This window comes from Oncorhynchus clarkii, chromosome 4, assembly GCF_045791955.1.
Source record: "Oncorhynchus clarkii lewisi isolate Uvic-CL-2024 chromosome 4, UVic_Ocla_1.0, whole genome shotgun sequence".
Lineage (NCBI taxonomy): Eukaryota > Metazoa > Chordata > Actinopteri > Salmoniformes > Salmonidae > Oncorhynchus > Oncorhynchus clarkii.
In genome coordinates this window covers 62,556,533-62,576,044 of record NC_092150.1, presented here as the reverse complement: position 1 = coordinate 62,576,044, position 19,512 = coordinate 62,556,533, and the positions used below count along the sequence as shown (strand labels likewise).

Here is a 19,512-nt window from a genome sequence, read left to right as displayed (position 1 = left end):
CGTTTAGTTTGTCCTCATTGAGCCACCGTAGGAGATTTGGTGGTATTGTGGGAAATGCATGTAGAGGGGACTTAATTATACGTTTACATGTATATCAGAAATATAAATTAGCTACGTTTAAGATTATTCTGATGGAGGGAATCAATGCTAAGTACGTGTCAAAGAAAATCAGCAAAACGAGATGGAGACCGGTCTCATCTTCGTCTTTACAGCAACCAGACATATTTGCTACTGGGTCTTGGGACAACGAGGTGGGTTTGCTAGTTAGCTAGCTAATGTCAACACAACGTTACTTTATTATTCTGTCAATAATAATAAACCTTTCACTTAACTGACGTTGCTAGCTAACAGTGCTTAATTTGTAAATCGTGATGTCCCGGAACACATAGTGAGCGCGAGAGTGTTGTTATCCGGGTGGCTCAGTGAGGTAACGTTACCGGAACACTGAGAAAAAGTGTCAAACACAACGTAGTAACCTACTATCGATGGTGGTGAAACGGACAGCACTCCAAGGTGCTCATTTATTCAAAGCATTTTAGAAGTCACTGCAGTGTGCCCACATACTTGAGTATTGCAGCGGGGCTTAGCTACACAAGTCGGAATTTCTTATAGCCTAATTTTCTAGACATCAATGTTCAGCAACATATTTTTACGTTACTGCAGTACACCTGCCATATGCACATACACTACCGTTCAAAAGTTTGGGGTCACAACAGAACAACAGTTCATCTGTGCTAACATAATTGCAAAAGGGTTTTCTGGTGATCAATTCGTCTTTTAAAATGATAAACTAGGATTAGCTAACACAACGTGCCATTGGAACACAGGAATGATGGTTGCTGATAATGGGCCTCTGTACGCCTATGTAGATATTCCATAAAAAAATCTGCCGTTTCCAGCTACAATAGTAATTTACAACATTAACAATGTCTACACTGTATTTCTGATCAATTTGATGTTATTTTAATGGACAACAAATGTGCTTTTCTTTCAAAAACAATGACATTTCTAAGTGACCCCAAACTTTTGAACGGTAGTGTATACTCCGCTGTGGGGCTTACAAGATCCGAATTTCATATCATTTTCAAGACATCAATGTAGCTGTAGAACAAATATTGCAATATAACTTCATAAAATACATAAATGTAAGCTACAGCAGAACACACATATGAGAATATATAGGCCTCCTGCCTATGATAATATGAAGCACATATTCAGATGAAACTTGTTCTGTGCTATGAAGGTAAAGGACATAATAATGGACTGCCTTAGTTTTTGAAACCTCCCACAATGACTCCCCATGTTTTACATTTATTTTTTATTTTTACTTTATTTAACTAGGCAAGTCAGTTAAGAACAAATTCTTATTTACAGTGACTTCCTACACCGGCCAAACCCAAATGACAATGGGCCTATTATGCACCGTCCTATAGGACTCCAAATCACAGTCGGTTGTGATACAGCCTGGAATCAAACCAGGGTGTCTATAGTGACGCCTCAAGCACTGAGATGTGGTGCCTTAGATCGCTGCGGCACTCGGGAGCCCCATGTCAAGTCTATTTAACTCCTGAGAGTCAACTTATTGCTCAAAGCCGTGAGGGGGCATGTGGCTGTGATGTTTAGCCTCTTAAGGCTGTTCTGAAGACTGGCTGTAGTGTCTTTTTTTTAAACATTTCATTTTGAGTGTTAACCTGGGTGTCCTCTTTAGTCTTCTTTACAAGGCTGCCACCAAATGCGCCTTTGTTCAGACATGTTCAAAAACCTTTTTTTCCGGAGGGCTCTGTTTGTTTTATGTCTGATGCATAGGATGTTAATTTACTGTACATTCCACCAACTATTTTGCTAGTGTAATCCCTCCAGTCATTTCTAGACCCAAGCTCCCTACCTTTTTGTTTGTTGTACAGTCCAACTTGAATTTTGTATGACAAGCAAGGGGTTATGCGTTTGCTTGTTCTTGAACCGCAAATTGCAACTGCTCCAAGCACTTCGTCAGTGGATGCACCGTCTCCTTCTCCCTGACTCGCTAGTAGGCCTACTAGCTAGTGGAGGTGCCGGTGGTAATGCTGAACTGGCGGGATTAGTATTGCCATCAGGAACAGTTTGCCCCTCACTCCTTTCTTCCGGCACTGACAGTTCTCTGGCTCGTTCTTGTTTCGATTCACCATATTTCTCTGGATTTTTGGACTTGAAGAATGTCAAACTCGATTGCCTTTTCTTATCAACTTTTTATTTGGTGTTCCCACGATTCAAATTTAGTAGGGAGACGACTAGGCTACGTGAGGTGATTACGTAGGGACTTCTTCACTATCTGACCACCACTACCAAGACCTGTGTCAAGATCAGTTACTTACCCCACTGGCCCTCCCCATAACCTCTATGTACAAGTAAGAGAGCAGGTCTGGAATCAGTGTGGCAGAATAGAAGGATCACCGCACTTTTTCATGATGGTCTTTCTGAGGAGCGGGAGAAATAACGAGGGGGCAACTTGATTTAATGCTGATCGCTTTTATTTGAATGTTTAAAGTGCAAACAGTGAAATAATTAAAAAATCATGCAGCGAGAGATACCGGATCTGGGCAAATAGGTGCCGGAACAAACAAAGTCAAATCTGAGAGGTGTGGATCCTATTCAGCTCAAATTAAGCACTAATAGCTAGTGTAACTTACCATCACTCAGCTCTTGAACATTTCTGTCTGATTGCATACCTCTAGCAAAATCTATTTTTTTCAGGACAACAGCATTTCAATTTGGTCCATCGGAGAGAATGGGGTCTCCAGTATGGACGATGAATTTGAGGGGGACCCTCAATTATTATGTGAATACAAACATAATGGGGATGTTCTGGACCTTCAAGTAAGTTAATATACTATTAGGTGTAAAAATATTAGATATTATTGTACTGGTCCTGATTTTCAATATAATTATGTCATAATTGCAGTGGTGGAAAATTACTCAATTGTCATACTTGAGTAAAAGTAAAGATGCCTTAATAAAAAATGACCCAAGTGAAAGTCACCCAGTGAAATACTACTTGAGTAAAAGTATTTGGTTTTAAGTATACTTAAGTATCAAAAGTAAATGGAATTGCTAAAATGTACTTAAGTATCAACAGTAAAAGTATAAACCATTTCAAATGGCTTATTATGCAAACTAGATGGCAAATTATTGTCCCCACTCCAAACAAAGCATTTGTATTTAATGAGTCTGCCAGATCAGAGGCAGTAATGATGACCATGGATGTTCTTTTAATAAGTGTGTGAATTGGACCATTTCCCTGTCAAAATGTAACGAGTACTTTTGGGTGTCAGGGAAAAGGTATTGAATAAAAGGTACATCATTTTATTTAGGAATGTGGTGAAGTAAAAGTTGGCAAAAACATAAATAGTAAAGTACAGATACCCAAAAAACTACTTAAGTAGTACTTTAAAGTATTTTTACTTAAGTAATTTACACCACTGCATAATTCAATGTCAATCTTACACTCCTTTTAGTTTCTGGATCAAGACAGAATAGTAACAGCGTCATCAACTGGAGCGGTGACTATCTTTCGGCATCACCACAACAGCCAGGTATGGATGTTACTTCACAAGACATAGTCATAATGAAGATATACCAACAATCATGGATACATCAATTACAAATGTCAAGTTAGCTTGTGTAGGACCTTGTTTTCAATAGCATCTATTTTCTCTTCTCTACAGACATTGTCTGTTTCTCAACTGTGGGAAAGAGCACATCATTATCCCTGCAACAACGCCCCATGTACTGGAGTTGTGTGTAACAGCCCTGAGATTGTCACAGTTGGGGAAGATGGAAGGATCATGCTCTTCAGAGCGGACCAGGAAGGAGTGCTGCGCACCATAGGTCTGAGGAGGAAACAATAGGTCCTTATGTGCTAATAAGAGTGTATATAATTGTATGCTCTCCTGGCAATGGACATTATTTTCTTAAAGGTTGCATTTTGAATTTGCAATGACATAGCCTTCATATCCATTTCCAAAAGTCAGCTGTAACTTCAAGTGAAATCTCACCCTTTAGCCAAGATGATACTGACATAGTATTTTTCATTCCTGTCAGAAAAGGCTGACAGTAGCGCAATCCATGCTGTGACTTTCCTGAGGACTACAGAGATCCTTACCGTCAATTCTATTGGCCAGCTCAAACTATGGGACTTCAGGCAACCAGGCAATGAACCATCGCAGATTCTTTCATTGTAAGATGATTACATATTTGAGGAGCTGAAGTAAATCAGTTTTTCTGGTGCAACAACTTAATTGTGTAATGTCCTTTGTTGTTTTTTTAAAAAGCTGCCATATGTATCTTTTTGGGCTACCCAACCAAATATTCACATAAAATGTGTTTTAGACCAGTTATTAATTAAAAGCAAGTCTAAGAAGCGGTAGATCTGTTCTATGTGTGCAATTTCTATGCTTCCATGTTCTTGAGTTTCAGTTTTGCTTTTACTTTCGGTTTTGTACACCAGCTTCAAACAGCTGAAAATACAATATTTTTGTTTATGGAAAATGTATCAGTGGTTTAGAAGGTACAATGATTCTCTACACTATACTTGCTTATTTTGTTACGTAAACTGAAATTAAAATAACAATCAGGCATTTAGCAACCAAGAGATGACAGAGTGCTTTCTGCATAGTGCATCTTTAAGTGTTGTTTTTGTCTTTTTTTGGGGGGGGGGGCTTCTAGAACTGGAGACAGAGTCCCACTGCATTGTGTGGACAGGCACCCCAACCAACAACACATTGTGGCCACAGGGGGGCGGGATGGCATGCTCTGTATCTGGGACGTGAGACAAGGCAACATGCCCATTTCACTTATGGAGGCACACACTTCTGAAAGTAAGACATATTTATGGAAGTAGTTAATTCACTAAAACAGCAAGTCGATCTTCAGTTTAAGGGTTTTAACTTATGTTTTTGTTGTGCTCACAGTGTGGGAGGTCCATTTTCATCCATCAAACCCAGGCCACCTATTCTCATGCTCAGAGGATGGATCACTGTTGCATTGGGAGACTTCTTCAAATACAGACACACCATCCTTCTTACAAGGCAAGTCATCAGAAATATGTTTTCAAGGCTCACAGAGCAGGACTGTTGTGATTACTACCAAATGGGAAGTATTTGATATATCCACCTGTTTTTTTTTTATTTAGCAGGATTACATTACTGTAACACCAGTAGTTCACAATCAGAATTGTGATTTATTTATTTATTTATTTATTTATTCACCAGGTGGAGGGAACACAAGCATAATTTCTCGCAGCGCAATAGCCCCAGCAGGTGGGAACCAGTCCCTCATCAATGCCTGGCTCACTGGGGACTCTAGTAAGGGACACCTTGAGACCACTCACATGCTGCCTAGCCAAATGCTGTCTGTGAACAGTCTGGATGTACTGGGACAATGCTTGGTGTGTGGAACGGACGGAGAGGCTATTTATGTCAACAGACATGTCCCAATTTAAAAATAAATTTAAAAAATGCAGTTCAGCTGTTCACATTATTTGACGGGCTGGCTGGACTTTATCTTGCCAGAAAATGCTGACCCTACCATTCCGCTTATTTACCCTGAGATGCACTGAGGTCGTAACGCAATCATAGTTACATTAAGACACTTGGAGCCGGCGCGAGATATGGGTTCGGAAAACATACCTCAATGCAGGGATGGGACATGCCACTGCACTCCAAATTGTACCTTTATCCACACTACTCCAAGAAGATTTATATACTGCTAGTTTTTGCGGAAAAATTCATTTTTCGTCTTCATGTTAGCTAGCAGCCATATCAGCCATTATGGAATAGCACATTGCGTTGAACAACAAAGGAGCTGATTGGCTGACACAACATTCCAAAATTGGCTGCGGTGGCTACTGTTACCTAGCATGAGGACAAAAAGGGCATGAGCAGAATTTCAATCTTCTCGATGGAGCAGTGTGGATAAATGTAACATTTGGAGTACAGTGGCATGTCCCATCCCTGCATTGAGGTACGTTTTCTCACTGTCTTAATGTAACCATGATTGTGTTCAGACCTCAGTGCGTAGGGTCGTTATCTTCAGGCAATTATTTACCTAATCTGATTGTTGAAATATTTTCCCAGTAAAAGGTCTTGCTCTTGAGGATTAGATCACCTTCATCAGGTGAAAGTATTTAGTAAATTGTATGATTGTTTTTGATATTCCTGAGGGAGGTTTAAGAAATTAAAAGCATACAGAGAGATCTTGGATTACCACAGAAATGTAGTTTACACTCTAAATTATGCTCAAAACCAATCACAGATAAAGCACTTGATTTTTGGGGAAGTCATACTGGTTGTATTCATGCAATTTAACTCCTGTGTTTTGAAATAAAATGCCTTTGCATAAATATGTTATCACTTATCCAATTATGCATCACATCATAAGACGATATATACACAGTATGACACAACCATAATATGGACCGCATTTAGGTCTAATTATAACATTTTATAGAATATAAACTTTTGACATCCATTTGTTTTCATTTTGTATGTATATATTGTATTTGTTTTATGTTTATGAGTACTTAAGTATCAACAGTAAAAGTGGGGGGGGTGAAAGGTGCTATCGCAGGGGACGATGGGAAAAACAACCTACACATCCGGGAAAGTTGTCTGTCAAGACAGGAATATTCAAGCCACAGTTGGGACACGGAGTAGCTGTAAAACTATTCACTTTCAAACTTCGTCTAAATCACTAGATTAACTCATTTCATCGCACTTTCTTTTTGATTTGAAGTCTGGAGATTTGATTAAAATAAGAATGCTTCTGAAGGTAAGTTAATTGACAACAACCTGTTAGCTAGCATGCTAGCAAACTTGGCTAGTGGTTGCTTTGCGACGCGAACAGGCCGTGGACAACCAGCAGCAGTTGGCTTTGGTAGATGGCTAGCTGATTAGCTATTTAACTGAAGTTGAGTCAGTAACTGTATGCTAACTAAATACGTAGCATTTGATTCATCATTACATTTTAGCTTTGTTGCTGGCTGGATTACATGTGTTTATTACATAACATCCTACAGTCGGTACTTTTAACTACAATATTTGGTAACGGCTAACTTAGCTACCAGCACCATTTGTTTTCATGGTCACGTTTGCTAACTAACGTTAGTTTAGTTGATGGGTTGTAACTTAAGTTATAGCTTATAATTAATAGTTTAGTTTTGTAGCTATCTTCCATAATAAATTGTCTGAATATATTAATTGACAGAATCTGTTGGATCATTTCACTGCTCATATCTGGGAGATTTAATTAATTCCCATTTGCTGTGTTTTATCATCCCCAGGTATTCAGCAGGATGCAGATGTGAAGTGAATCGAGTCTTGAAGCTCTTCCTGGCCCCTGATACCCTCACAGTGACTCACTGCTGTGTGCTACCCTGTTGTCCCCCTTTGGCTGTCAACCTACATGTTCTTCCATGAAGAGAGGGGAGAAACCCGAAGGATATCGACAGATGCGACCAAAGACTTTCCCTGCTAGCAACTACAGTGTTAACAGCCACCAGATGCTGCAGGAAATTCGGGAGAGTCTCCGGAACATGTCCCGGCCTTCTGACCCCCCTAAGGTGGACATGGGGGGTGCTGTTATAGTGGCGCCTGAAGACCCCAGGCAACAAGGGCGCTGCAGCAACCCCAGAAACCCCTACCACAAAGCCTTGCAGGAGATTCGCAAGTCCCTGATGCCTTATGCCAATGAGCCCAACTCTTCTGGACGGACTGCAGAGGTTAACAAACAGATGTTGCTGGAGCTGCTGTCTGCTGGCTTTGATGAGGTATGGAGAAAATAATGTGAAAGTGGAAACAGTGCTTCAGCTAGGTATCTAGCGAAGGTGTGGACATGAGTCACATGATTTCGACACTAGATTTAGATTGACACACTACACGCACATGATTGACACTCCCACACAAAACACATTCGCATACACTACATTCGCCCACACACTCATACCGACACACACACACTTTTACACTTATCATTTGCTGCTGCTACTCTGTTCTTTATTTTACTCTTATTATTATGATATGTTCTGATGCCTAGTCTCTTTACCCTGCATTCATGTACAGTGCATTCTGGAAGTATTCAGACCCCTTGACTTTTTCCATATTTTGTTACATTATACAGCCTTATTCTAAAATTTGATTCAATCGTTTTGTCCCTCATCAAATCAACACGCAAAACCCCATAATGACAAAGGGAAAACTTTTTTTAAATACATTTTTGCAGATAAATAAAAACTGAAATAACATTTACACAAGTTTTCAGACAGTACTTTGTTGAAGCACCATATGCAGCGATTACAGCCTTGAGTCTTTTGGGGTATGACGCTACAAGCTTGGCACACCTGTATTTGGGGAGTTTCTCCCATTCTTCTCTGCAGATCCTCTCAAGCTCTGTCAGGTTGGATGGGGAGCGTTGCTGCACAGCCATTTTCAGGTCTCTCCAGAGATGTTCAATCGGGTTCATGGCTCTGGCTGGGCCACTGAAGGACATCCAGAGACTTGTCTCGAAGCCACTCCTGCGTTGTCTTGGCTGTTTGCTTAGGGTCGTTGTCAAGGTTGGAAGGTGAACCTTTGCCCCAGTCAGTGGAAACCGGATCCACCTGAGCTCAATTTTGAGTCTCAAAGCAAATTCTCTGAATACTTATGTAAATAAGGTATTTCTGTTTTTTAATTTTTAATACATTTGCAACCATTTCTAAAAACCTGTTTTCTCTGTCATAATGGGGTATTGTGTGTGTATATTGCTGAAGATTATAAAAAAATGTAAATCAATTTTAGAATAAGGCTGAAACGTAACAAAATACTTTCTGAAGGCGATATATATAAACTGATTGTTTAAAGCAAAACTACCAAAACGATTGCTGATGGGGAACCTGAACAATCAAAATAAAATATTGCAAGCCCTGTTCCGCAGGTATAGTTAGATGAGTTGTCCCCGGTAGCTTACTTTCCGTCCGGTAAAGCACCATTTTTCAACAGCGCATAGATAACAACAATAATTTTGCAAATTACATAGGTTGTCACTCAACTAATAAAGCCTAATGTCACGCAAGCCATTTGTGCCGCACAGATGTGCAAGTTCAGGAACAGGCAGCCTACCTCGCGTTGGTCAGCACGCAGTTTGACTAGGCTACTGATATTGACTGTGGAGGTTTGCAAAATATCTTGTAGTTGATCAATGGCTGTCAACACCGTTACATGCAGTTCGACACTGAAGGAGAGGAAGCATCAGTTGTCAAAAAAGTTTGGTATTTTCGGAAGGTAGAAAGAATTTAGTATGAGGCCCAAAAAATAGTTAACCGCCGATTTGTAAAGTCTGAATAGATTTTCTGACCGACGTATGCTACATTTGGATCAGTTTGGGGTCCGCGGACCTATGCACTTATAAACATTTAAATCGGGACCTATGTGTATCTGTGAATCATTAAATACCTAGTAACCAGCCCACTGAGCATCAACCATCACCGGACGTCCATAGATGATGAAAAGTCAGTCCAAATCAGAGCCAATCCTAGACGTCTGTTTCACAAGTTTGGACAGCATAACGTTAGTACAGTAGAGTATAGGTCAGTACAATACAGTACTGTATAGTAGTGCACACGAGTAATTTACTGTACTGTACTGTGCTGTGCGGCGCTCATTCTAATAATTGCCAGTGTAGAATAAGGAGGAAATTAAATGTTTCTACCTTTTTACCTATTCGGCATACATCACCATGAAGAGAATGACATTCATAGTTATGCATTTCTGTATAGTTCATAGAGTTGTATGGTTTAACTTTGCAATCAATATTTTTTTGTTTGGTAATTGGCATAAAAGTGACATCTGAGTGATTCTGTTACTGTGGAATTGCCCTAATGCTAAAGATGTTTTCAACTCGTCAGTCAGAGGACTCCTGTATTCAGCACTGAAGCGGAGTATAAAATATTTTCAATGAAACAGTATGTCATTTAAAAAGCTACTGGGATGTCTGGTTCTTTAAAAAAAAATGTGCACAAAAAATGCATGTATGATTTACATTGTATTTGACAGTTGTTGTGTAGTTCCTGTTAACTTGATCTGATGTTTGTCTAACAGTACCTTGAGCAACCCTTTTGTTTCAGGTATTAATAGCTAGTAAATGTATTGTGTGCAGGAAATGGTGATCCGTGCTCTGATGCAGACCAACAGTCGCAGCGTGGAGGCAGCCATAGAGTACATTAGTAAGATGAGCTACCAGGACCCTGTGAGGGAGCAGATGGTGGATATCGCCGCACGCCCCGTCAATGCAGGCATGAAAGCCCCCGGTAGGTGTCTGTCCTTTGTGACCGAACCTCTCCTTTTTCCAGGGTTGTTCACAGGAACTTGGCTACTGTTGTTGCAGAATCTAGGGCTAGACTATTTGTCGCTGGAGATGCAATAGATTGTTGTTGAGGGAACAAGATTCTGTTGAACAACTGCTTTGGGAGAAGGGAGTGTGTTTGAATTGAGAATGCTGTACAAGGCAAGGGTTTGCTCTCTTTTGATATAGCTGTAACATCTACTGCAAACACAACGATTCTTCTCTATATGCTGCTTTTTAACTGTAGTTTTTCTTTCCATCGTTGCAGGTTCCTCTCATATCCAGCAGCCTGTGCTGAGGAGGCAGAGCTGGAAGGATTCCAAGGAGTCCCTGGTTCAGAGACATGGCCACATGAGGGTGGAGGGGATGGTGTACCGTTCAGACAGCCCTGGACCCCAGGGTGACCTGGCAGGACGAGGCCCTCCCCCAGCCTTCCCACAGGGCCACCCTGGCAACAACCAACGGGTCAACCCTCCCCTACCCCCTCAGGTGCGCAGTGTCACCCCTCCCCCAAATAGGGGTGGAACCCCGCCTCCACCCTCCTGGGACAGTAACCCCTCCACCAAGCGCTTCTCTGGCAACATGGATTACCTGGTGCCCCGGATCTCTCCCGTTCCCCAAGGAGCCTGGCCCGATGGCTACTCAGCCCCCCAGAACCAGAGGGGTATCAGCCCAGTGCCCATGGGCCGTCAGCCCATCATCATGCAGAGCTCTGGGGGGAACAAGTTCAGCTTCCCATCCGGCTGGTCTCAGAACGGCTCCCCTCAACCAGACTACATGGGACACCAGAGTGGTAGTAGCAGACAACCCCCTCCCCCTTACCCAGTGAACCAGAGCAGCAGACAAAGCCCCACCGCTCAGCAGATGCAGGCCGGAGGTCCTGCCTCGTCCCCATCCTACATCAACGATGGTAACCTCCCCCAGTCCATGATGGTGCCTAACCGGAACAGTCACAATCTTGACATGTACAATCTTGACATGTACAACATAGGTGGGCCTCAGTCCTGGACCCAAGCCCCCCTCGGCCAGCCCCAGTCCTCCCCAGGTAGCAGCAACCAGGACATGTCCCCTTCATGGCAGCAGCACAGCATCCCTGTTCGATCCAACTCCTTCAACAGCCACCAGATGAGCAACAGGCAGGGCCACCCAGCCAGCTCCCAACCCTCTGCCACCACAGTGACAGCCATCACCCAGGCCCCCATCCTGAGGCCCGTTAAGAGTATGCGTGTGCAGAAGCCTGAACTACACACTGCTGTGGCCCCCACACACCCACCCTGGATGCACCATCCCCCACCCTCTCCATCTCCCACTACCTACCAGGAGCCTCTACCAGCAGCGCCCATGCCCCATGTACCCATTACAGTAGCAGAGGTGCCCAGTTACCAGGGTCCTCCACCCCCGTACCCCAAACACCTTCTCCAACAGCCTGCTGCACCCTGCCCTGCCTATGACCCAGGGCCCAAGCCCAGTACTGGGAGAGAGGAGGCTGCAGAGGAAGAGGAGTGTAGCAGCAGCTCTAATGACAAGCCAGAGGGCCCATACTCTGCTGCCATGGGAACAGAGAAGGAGAATAAACAGATCACCACATCTCCGGTGCCTATGCGCCGGAACAACAAAGACGAGGAGCGGCGAGGAGACCCCAGAGTGTCACTCTACTCTCCCCAGGCCTTCAAGTTCTTCATGGAGCAGCACGTTGAGAACGTCCTGAAGAACCACCAAATGAGGATCCATAGGAAGAAGCAGCTGGAGAGTGAGATGCAGAGGGTGAGTCCACAGGCACTACTTATAATTAGTGATGCACTGTTATTACATTTTTGACCAATACCAATATCCAATATTTTCTTTGACCAAAAAAAACTATACCTATATAATACAAAAAAATTGCGGCCTTTTAAGCATTCTAGTACAGTTAACACACACACACACGGACGCAGCGGTCTAAGGCACTGCATCTCAGTGCAAGAGGCGTCACTACAGTCCCTGGTTCGAATCCAGGCTGTATCACATCTGGCCATGATTGGGAGTCCCATAGGGCAGCGCACAATTGGTACAGCATTGTCCGGGTGCGGTCGTCATTGTAAATAAGTGTTTGTTCTTAACTGAATTGACAAAGTTAAATAAAGGTTACACACACACCACACTGACAAAAGTTATTTTGTTACCATTTACAGTTGAAGTCGGAAGTTTACTTACACTTAGGTTGGAGTCAATAAAACTTGTTTTTCAACCACTCCGCTAGCGGAACATTGACAACATCCTGTGAAATTGCAGAGCACGAAATTCAAAATAAATTATTAGAAATATTTAACTTTCATAAAATCACTAGTGCAATACACCAAAATACAGCTTAATTTCTTGTTAATCCAGCCACCGTGTCAGATTTCAAAAAGGCTTTACAGCAAACCATGCTATTATCTGACGACAGCATCCCACCATACAAACACATGACAATCATATTTCAACCCGCCAGGCGCGACACAAAACTCAGAAATAACGATATAATTCATGACTTACCTTTGAAGATCTTCTGTTGGCACTACAAAATGTCCCATAAACATCACAAATGGTCCTTTTGTTCGATAAACTCTGTCGTTATATCCCCAAAATGTCCATTTATTTGGCGCGTTTGATTCAGGAAAAACACCGGTTCCAACTCGCCCAACATGACTACAAATGATCTAAAAGGTTACCTGTAAACTTGGTCCAAACATTTCAAACAACTTTCCTAATCCAACTTTAGGTATTTTGAAACGATCAATAATTTTGAAACGAAACGATCGAATAATCGATCAAATTTAAGACAGAATAAACTGTGTTCAATAGCGGATAAAAATGAAAGTGGAGCGAGCGCCAGGTCGCACGCACCAAACAAAACAGTACGCTAGTCTCGACACCCAGAAAGGAAAGCGCTACTTCTTCAGAGAAGTTCAGAGAAGAAAAAGTTGTGGAAGAGACAAAAAGTGAGTAAAAAACACCCTAAATATGTTTAGAACTACAAATGAGCAAGCTGCAGAGAGTGGCACACACAGTGAATAAGAACCAGATATTTGAGGCTTTACTCCTCCTCCATCACTTTATGGACCCCATTGTTAATCCCCGTCATAACAGAGGCATTGTCAGTCCCTATCCCCAGGAGTTTCTCTTTTTTAAGACAACGCTTCTCGAGGAAAGCCACAACAGCACGGGCTATAGATTTGGCATCTCCTCCCTCCAACTCAACAAGCCCCAGAAAAGTTGAAACAATTGTCTGCTTGGTGTCACTAAAGTACCTTATCACAACCCCCAGGTACTTAGAAACACTTACATCCGTGGACTCATCATTGTTTTGGGTGGAACTGTTGTTATAAGGCTTTGCCTTTTGAGTATGTTTTTGAGTTGTCATGCCTTTTTACATCACTAAGTTGTAGAAATGGTGTAGAAATGGTGTAGAAATCAGCCTTACAATACAGGCAGTATGCCCGTGTATCATCTCCAATAAACGTGTTCAGCCAGCCTTTGAATTCAGGGTTTGATTCCCACTCCTTTCTGTATTTTTTAGTGTACAGTTTAGACTGAGACATTATGAGCTAGCCAGCTAGATGTTTAGCTTATGTCACAGAGATGCAGTGGACAAGGTGAGTAAGTGACTGAGGCTGTGTGAGTCAAATGCAGTGATTTATTTTGGTGCAGTGATTTATTTTAGACAAAGAACATTTTACATTTACATCCCGCCCTGAATGTAAGCCAGGGCGGGATCAGCCAGCGGCGGATTCCCGCATGTGCGATTCATTTGCAGTCTGGACGCGGAGGGGTGCTCCTGCTCTGACTGCAGCTGGGAGGGAATTTGGTCCAATTCACAGGAATACAGGGTAATACATTATCAACTGAAAAGCCAAAATATACACACATGGATTTCGAATGTCCTCACGCAGTCCTAGTTTTCAATATTTCTCTCTTTCTTACTATTTCTTTCCTGTTCAAGCTGTATGTTAATAGTTTTTTAATGTTCTATTCTTTCTGTCTGCTTCGCTCTCTCTTTCTCTCCTGTTCTCTACTTGCTGTCACTAACAGCTGGTGTAGAAGGTTAAAGTATCATCTATCAATGCCGTGACCTGAATAGTCCACACAGATCAGTGACCAAGTAAGCCGCTGTTGAAAGATTTACCTTTTTTTAATTGAACAGCATGAAGCCCTCTGCTGACTGACAGCGACACACCAACTCCGTAGGGAGAGGCATGCCTGTCCATCCACTTCCATGATAGTGCTCCACTGCAGCATATATTAACACCTTGCTTGCCAAGAATACCAGCCTTATTGAGAACGTCTGCTATATACACAAAAGTATGTGGACACCACTTCAAATGAGTGGATTCGGTTATTTCAGCCACATCCGTTACTGACAGGTGTATAAAATCGAGCACACAGCCAGGCAATCTCTATAGACAAACACTGGCTGTAGAATAGCCTTACTGAAGAGCTCAGTGACTTTCAACATGATACTGTCATAGGATGCCACCTTTCCAACAAGTCAGTTTGTCAAATTTCTGCCCTGCTAGAGATGCCCTGGTCAACTGTAAGTGAAACATCTAGGAGCAACAACAGCTCAGCCGCAAAGTGGTAGGCCACACAAGCTTACAGAACAGGACCGCCGAGTGCTGAAGCGCATACAAATCATCTGTCCATGAAATGGGTTTTCATGGCCGAGCAGCCGTACAAAAGCCTAAGATGTGCACCATGTGCATTCCCAAGCGTCGGCTGGAGTAGTGTACAGCTCACCGCCATTGGACTCTGGAGCAGTGGAAACGCGTTCTCTGGGGTCATGAATCATGCTTCACCATCTGGCAGTCCAACGGACTAATCTGGGTTTGGCAGATGCCAAGAGAACGCTACTTGCCCGAATGCATAGTGCCAACTGTAAAGTTTGGTGGAGGAGGAATATTGGTCTGGGGCTGTTTTTTGTGGTTCGAGCTAGGCCTCTTAGTTCCAGTGAAGGGACATCTTAACACTACAGCATACAATGACATTTAGACAATTCTGTGCTTCCAACTTAGTGGCAACAGTTTGGGGAAGGTCCTTTCCTGTTTCAACATGATAATGCCCCTGTGCACAAAGCGAGGTCCATACAGAAATAGTTTGTTGAGATCGGTGTGGAAGAACTTGACTGGCCTGCACAGAGCCTTGACACCTTTGGGATAAATTGGAACGCCGACTGCGAGCCAGGCCTAATCGCCCAATATCAGTGCCTGACCTCACTAAGGCTCTTGTGGCTGAATGGAAGCAGCAATGTTCCAACATCTAGTGGAAAGCCTTACCAGAAGAGCGGAGGCTGGTATAGAAGCAAAGGGGGGACCGACTCTATATCATTGCCCATGATTTTGGAATGAGATGTTCAACAAGCAGGTGTCCACATACCTTTGGTCATATGGTGTATCTTTTTGTTTTTTTTAACCTGTGTTCTCCAATGTTTTAATGGTTACTATTTTGTGTTACCTTACCTTGGCCTGCATCCTACCAGTTTGAATTAATTGCTTTGCTAATGCATCTTGGTTGTTTTATTTTATGTGCCTAGTGAATATTCTGTGGTGCTCTCTTAAATAAACCATCTCCATGACGGGCCTGAATATAAATTGTCATCTTTTGCTATTTAGGTTGGGTTGTCAGGGGATGCCCAGGAGCAGATGCGCATGATGCTGTCTCAGAAAGAGTCCAACTACATCCGACTGAAGCGGGCCAAGATGGACAAGTCCATGTTCAAGAGGATCAAGACCCTGGGCATCGGAGCCTTTGGAGAGGTGTGTCTAGCCCGGAAGGAGGACACGGGAGCCCTGTACGCCATGAAGACGCTGCGCAAGAAGGACGTTCTCCTCAGGAACCAGGTGGCCCACGTCAAGGCAGAGCGAGACATCCTGGCTGAGGCTGATAATGAGTGGGTGGTGCGGCTCTACTACTCCTTCCAGGACAAGGACAACCTGTACTTTGTGATGGACTACATCCCCGGGGGTGACATGATGAGTCTGCTGATCAGGCTGGGCCTTTTCAAAGAGGACTTGGCTCAGTTCTACATCGCTGAGCTCACCTGCGCCGTGGAGAGCGTGCACAAGATGGGCTTCATCCACCGCGACATCAAGCCAGACAACATCCTCATAGACCGTGACGGACACATCAAGCTCACCGACTTTGGGCTTTGCACCGGCTTCCGTTGGACGCACGACTCAAAGTACTACCAGAGTGGTTAGTATGATCCATCCCTTAAGATGCTTGTTGCTGCTTCAATCCAAGAGGATGTTTTGGCCTTTGGGGTAACACTGTTCTCCCTCTCTTCATTGTCAGTAAAGCCAAGCTAATCTTTGTGTCGTGTGTCTCTCCGTAGGAGACCATGTTCGGCAGGACAGCATGGACTTCAGTAAGGAATGGGAGCAGGACCCAGCTAACTGTCGCTGCGCAGACCGGCTCAAGCCCCTGGAGAGGAGGAAGGCGAGGCAACACCAGCGCTGCCTGGCCCACTCCCTGGTGGGGACACCCAACTACATTGCTCCAGAGGTGCTGCTCAGAACAGGTAAGCCTGTGTAAGAGAGAGTTGAATCTGCTGTGGGGAGTTGGAAATATAATTGGTGATGTTTGAATTACTAGTGTAGAAGTGACATTTTAAGCGTAATGTGTGAAAGGTTATTTTTCTCTTGTACGCCATGTTATTGTCTCTAACATGTGACTGTGTTAACTCTCTGTTCAAGGATACACCCAACTGTGTGATTGGTGGAGTGTTGGTGTCATTCTGTATGAAATGGTGGTTGGGCAGCCTCCTTTCTTAACAACTACACCCCTGGAAACCCAGCTCAAGGTAAATCAAACAGTTAAAAATGTTGGCCTGGCTTGTCAGGTGTTGTCCTCTGCGCTCTATTAAATGCTCTGGTTCTGTCTCGTACGCAGGTGATAAACTGGCAGACCACCCTGCACATCCCCCCTCAAGCCAAGCTGAGCCCCGAGGCATCGGACCTCATCATTAAACTATGCCGCGGCCCCGAGGATCGCCTCGGCAAGAACGGCGCCGACGAGATCAAGGTGCAGCCCTTCTTCAAGACCATCGACTTCTCTAGTGACCTGCGGCAGATGCAGCCGGCCCCCTACGTACCCACCATCGCTCACTGCACAGACACCTCCAACTTTGACCCGGTGGACCCAGACAAGCTGTGGAGCAGAGATAACGAAGCCGAGGGCAAACACAATGACACCCTTAATGGGTGGTTCAAGAACGGCAAGCACCCCGAGCACGCCTTCTACGAGTTCACCTTCCGCCGCTTCTTTGACGACAACGGCCACCCCTACAGCTGTCCCAAGCCCATTGGCATAGAGTATGAGGAGGGATCTGATGGGGACGAGGCAGACACTGAGGCCCCGGCACAGGAGGAGGGAGAACAGGAAGAGAGCCGCAGGGGGGCACAGGGCCGTGATTTGGTCTATGTGTAGTATCTTCTATGAACATCTTTGTTCTGCTAGTTTATTGGTACATAATGTCTTTGAAACAGGTTGCTGGTTTGTCAGAGAGCGGGTCAGGAGTTTGGTATATGATGTGTGTGTACGTGTTTAACTGTTCTTGTGGGGACCAGAAGTCAAATGCTATTTCTATGGGGTTTAGGGTTAAGGTTAGAATTAGGGTTAGAACTACATTAAGGGTTAGGTGCTAGGGTTAAGGTTAGGGAAAATCTAATTTTGAATGGTTAGCTGTACAAGACTGTGTTCTCAGCCCCTTCTTCTGCGGAACAATTAGGACCAGATATAATTGTACCATACAGAACAGATACATGGTACACATAACTACACTACAGAATAGTCTCTCTACACTACAGTCTGTAGGAGGAGGGTTTAGTCTTTCACACTACAGGTGTATTCATGGAGTTGTACAGGGTAAGCTTTATATGCTGTCTGACATTGAACAGACCAAGGAATTGAAAGCAAAAATATCAGGGTGCTCTTCGAAGACTTACAAACCCTGTTTTAAGCCTTCCTTTATTAAGGATACTACAAACTGGTGATGCTAGTTGATACTTATAAGTATGGGATTTATTTTTTTAACTTTATTTTTTGACAATTGTCTTAATTTATATTTTAATAGGTCTATTGCAATGGGGATATATTAGTGATATCACTCTGGTAGAATTTGCAGGGATACGTACATCTTGAATTTTTCATTGCTGTGCCTTTGATCTTCTGCTCTTTCACCAAATACTGTATAGAGGGGCATTTTAAACCAGACTTAGTTGATTGAACTAGGGATTTGTGTATTTTTCTAATTTATACATAACATTTATTTATAAATTGTTGTACACATTTGATGTAAATATTTTCTCTATCTATTTGATTGGTTAGTTGATATTCATTAGGGCAGGCCCTCCGCATTATTCCCGCATTATTCAAATCTCTTTCCTGTAATAATTGGTAGTGATCATTCCACTGTCTATTTTGTTTCCTTGTTTCTGAAAAAGGCCAATCTGAAAGGTACCTTTTTATATAATGAAACTAAAGTAAATGAAGAGATGGCATGACTGGGGCCGACAGGCTCTGTTATGCTATGTACAGGGCATTTTCTTCTCTCTCATTCACGTCCACAGTAGCATCTGCCTTCATCACTTCTGACATAGTGTCTCAACCAAGCACTATGCTGTGTATGTATGAGCTCACTGACACGTCGAACCTGTTCATGAAGGACTGATACCATACTGAAAAAGGAATTATAAATTGGCAGTCTTTAGTAGCTCATAGTGGATAGATGGGTCACCTCCCCTATCCCATATTTTGCCTTTATTAGTGACTTGGAAAGATTTGTATGTAGTTGTAATATGCACTGTTTTTGTTGAAATCATGTAAAGATTACATAATTAGATTTATGGTGTAAATGTTTTGGGAGGGGGATTGGGAGAAGGGCTAATGAATAAAGAATGTAAAGCACTTCCACAAATTCCATTTTCTTGGCCTTTCACATCTGGAACTATCCAATACAGGCTGCTCTATAGTACTCTCCAGGGGTATTCAACTCTTACCCTATGAGGTCTGGAGCCTGCTGGTTTTGTGCTCGATGTGATAATTGGCCACACCTGGTATCCCGGGTCTAAATCAGTCACTGAACAGTGTTGGGAAAAGTACCAAATGGTCATACTTGAGTAAAAGTAAAGATAACTTAATAGAAAA

At 43.1% G+C, this 19,512-nt stretch overlaps 2 protein-coding genes across 3 annotated transcripts; both read left to right on the top strand.

Annotated features, from left to right (window-relative positions):
• Positions 1-16: 16 nt before the first annotated feature.
• On the top strand, positions 17-6,376 carry LOC139407068 (nucleoporin Nup43-like). Of its 2 annotated transcripts, XR_011634058.1 has the most exons (9): positions 17-251; positions 2,731-2,853; positions 3,492-3,569; positions 3,702-3,864; positions 4,078-4,213; positions 4,702-4,853; positions 4,947-5,063; positions 5,247-5,594; positions 5,998-6,376. XR_011634058.1 is itself a non-coding variant. In XM_071150406.1 (8 exons), the coding sequence occupies exons 1-8, from the start codon at positions 132-134 to the stop codon at positions 5,474-5,476; spliced, it is 1,119 nt and encodes a 372-aa protein (XP_071006507.1). In that variant the 5' UTR covers positions 17-131; the 3' UTR covers positions 5,477-6,376. The 2 variants fall into 2 exon arrangements, 1 of the variants encoding a protein (XP_071006507.1); XM_071150406.1 differs by having other exon boundaries at positions 5,247-6,376.
• Positions 6,377-6,625: 249 nt separating this feature from the next.
• Positions 6,626-19,512, top strand: LOC139407067 (serine/threonine-protein kinase LATS1-like). Its single transcript, XM_071150405.1, has 8 exons — positions 6,626-6,804; positions 7,316-7,801; positions 10,165-10,315; positions 10,619-12,114; positions 15,978-16,560; positions 16,700-16,885; positions 17,061-17,167; positions 17,257-19,512. The coding sequence occupies exons 2-8, from the start codon at positions 7,448-7,450 to the stop codon at positions 17,791-17,793; spliced, it is 3,414 nt and encodes a 1,137-aa protein (XP_071006506.1). The 5' UTR covers positions 6,626-6,804; positions 7,316-7,447; the 3' UTR covers positions 17,794-19,512.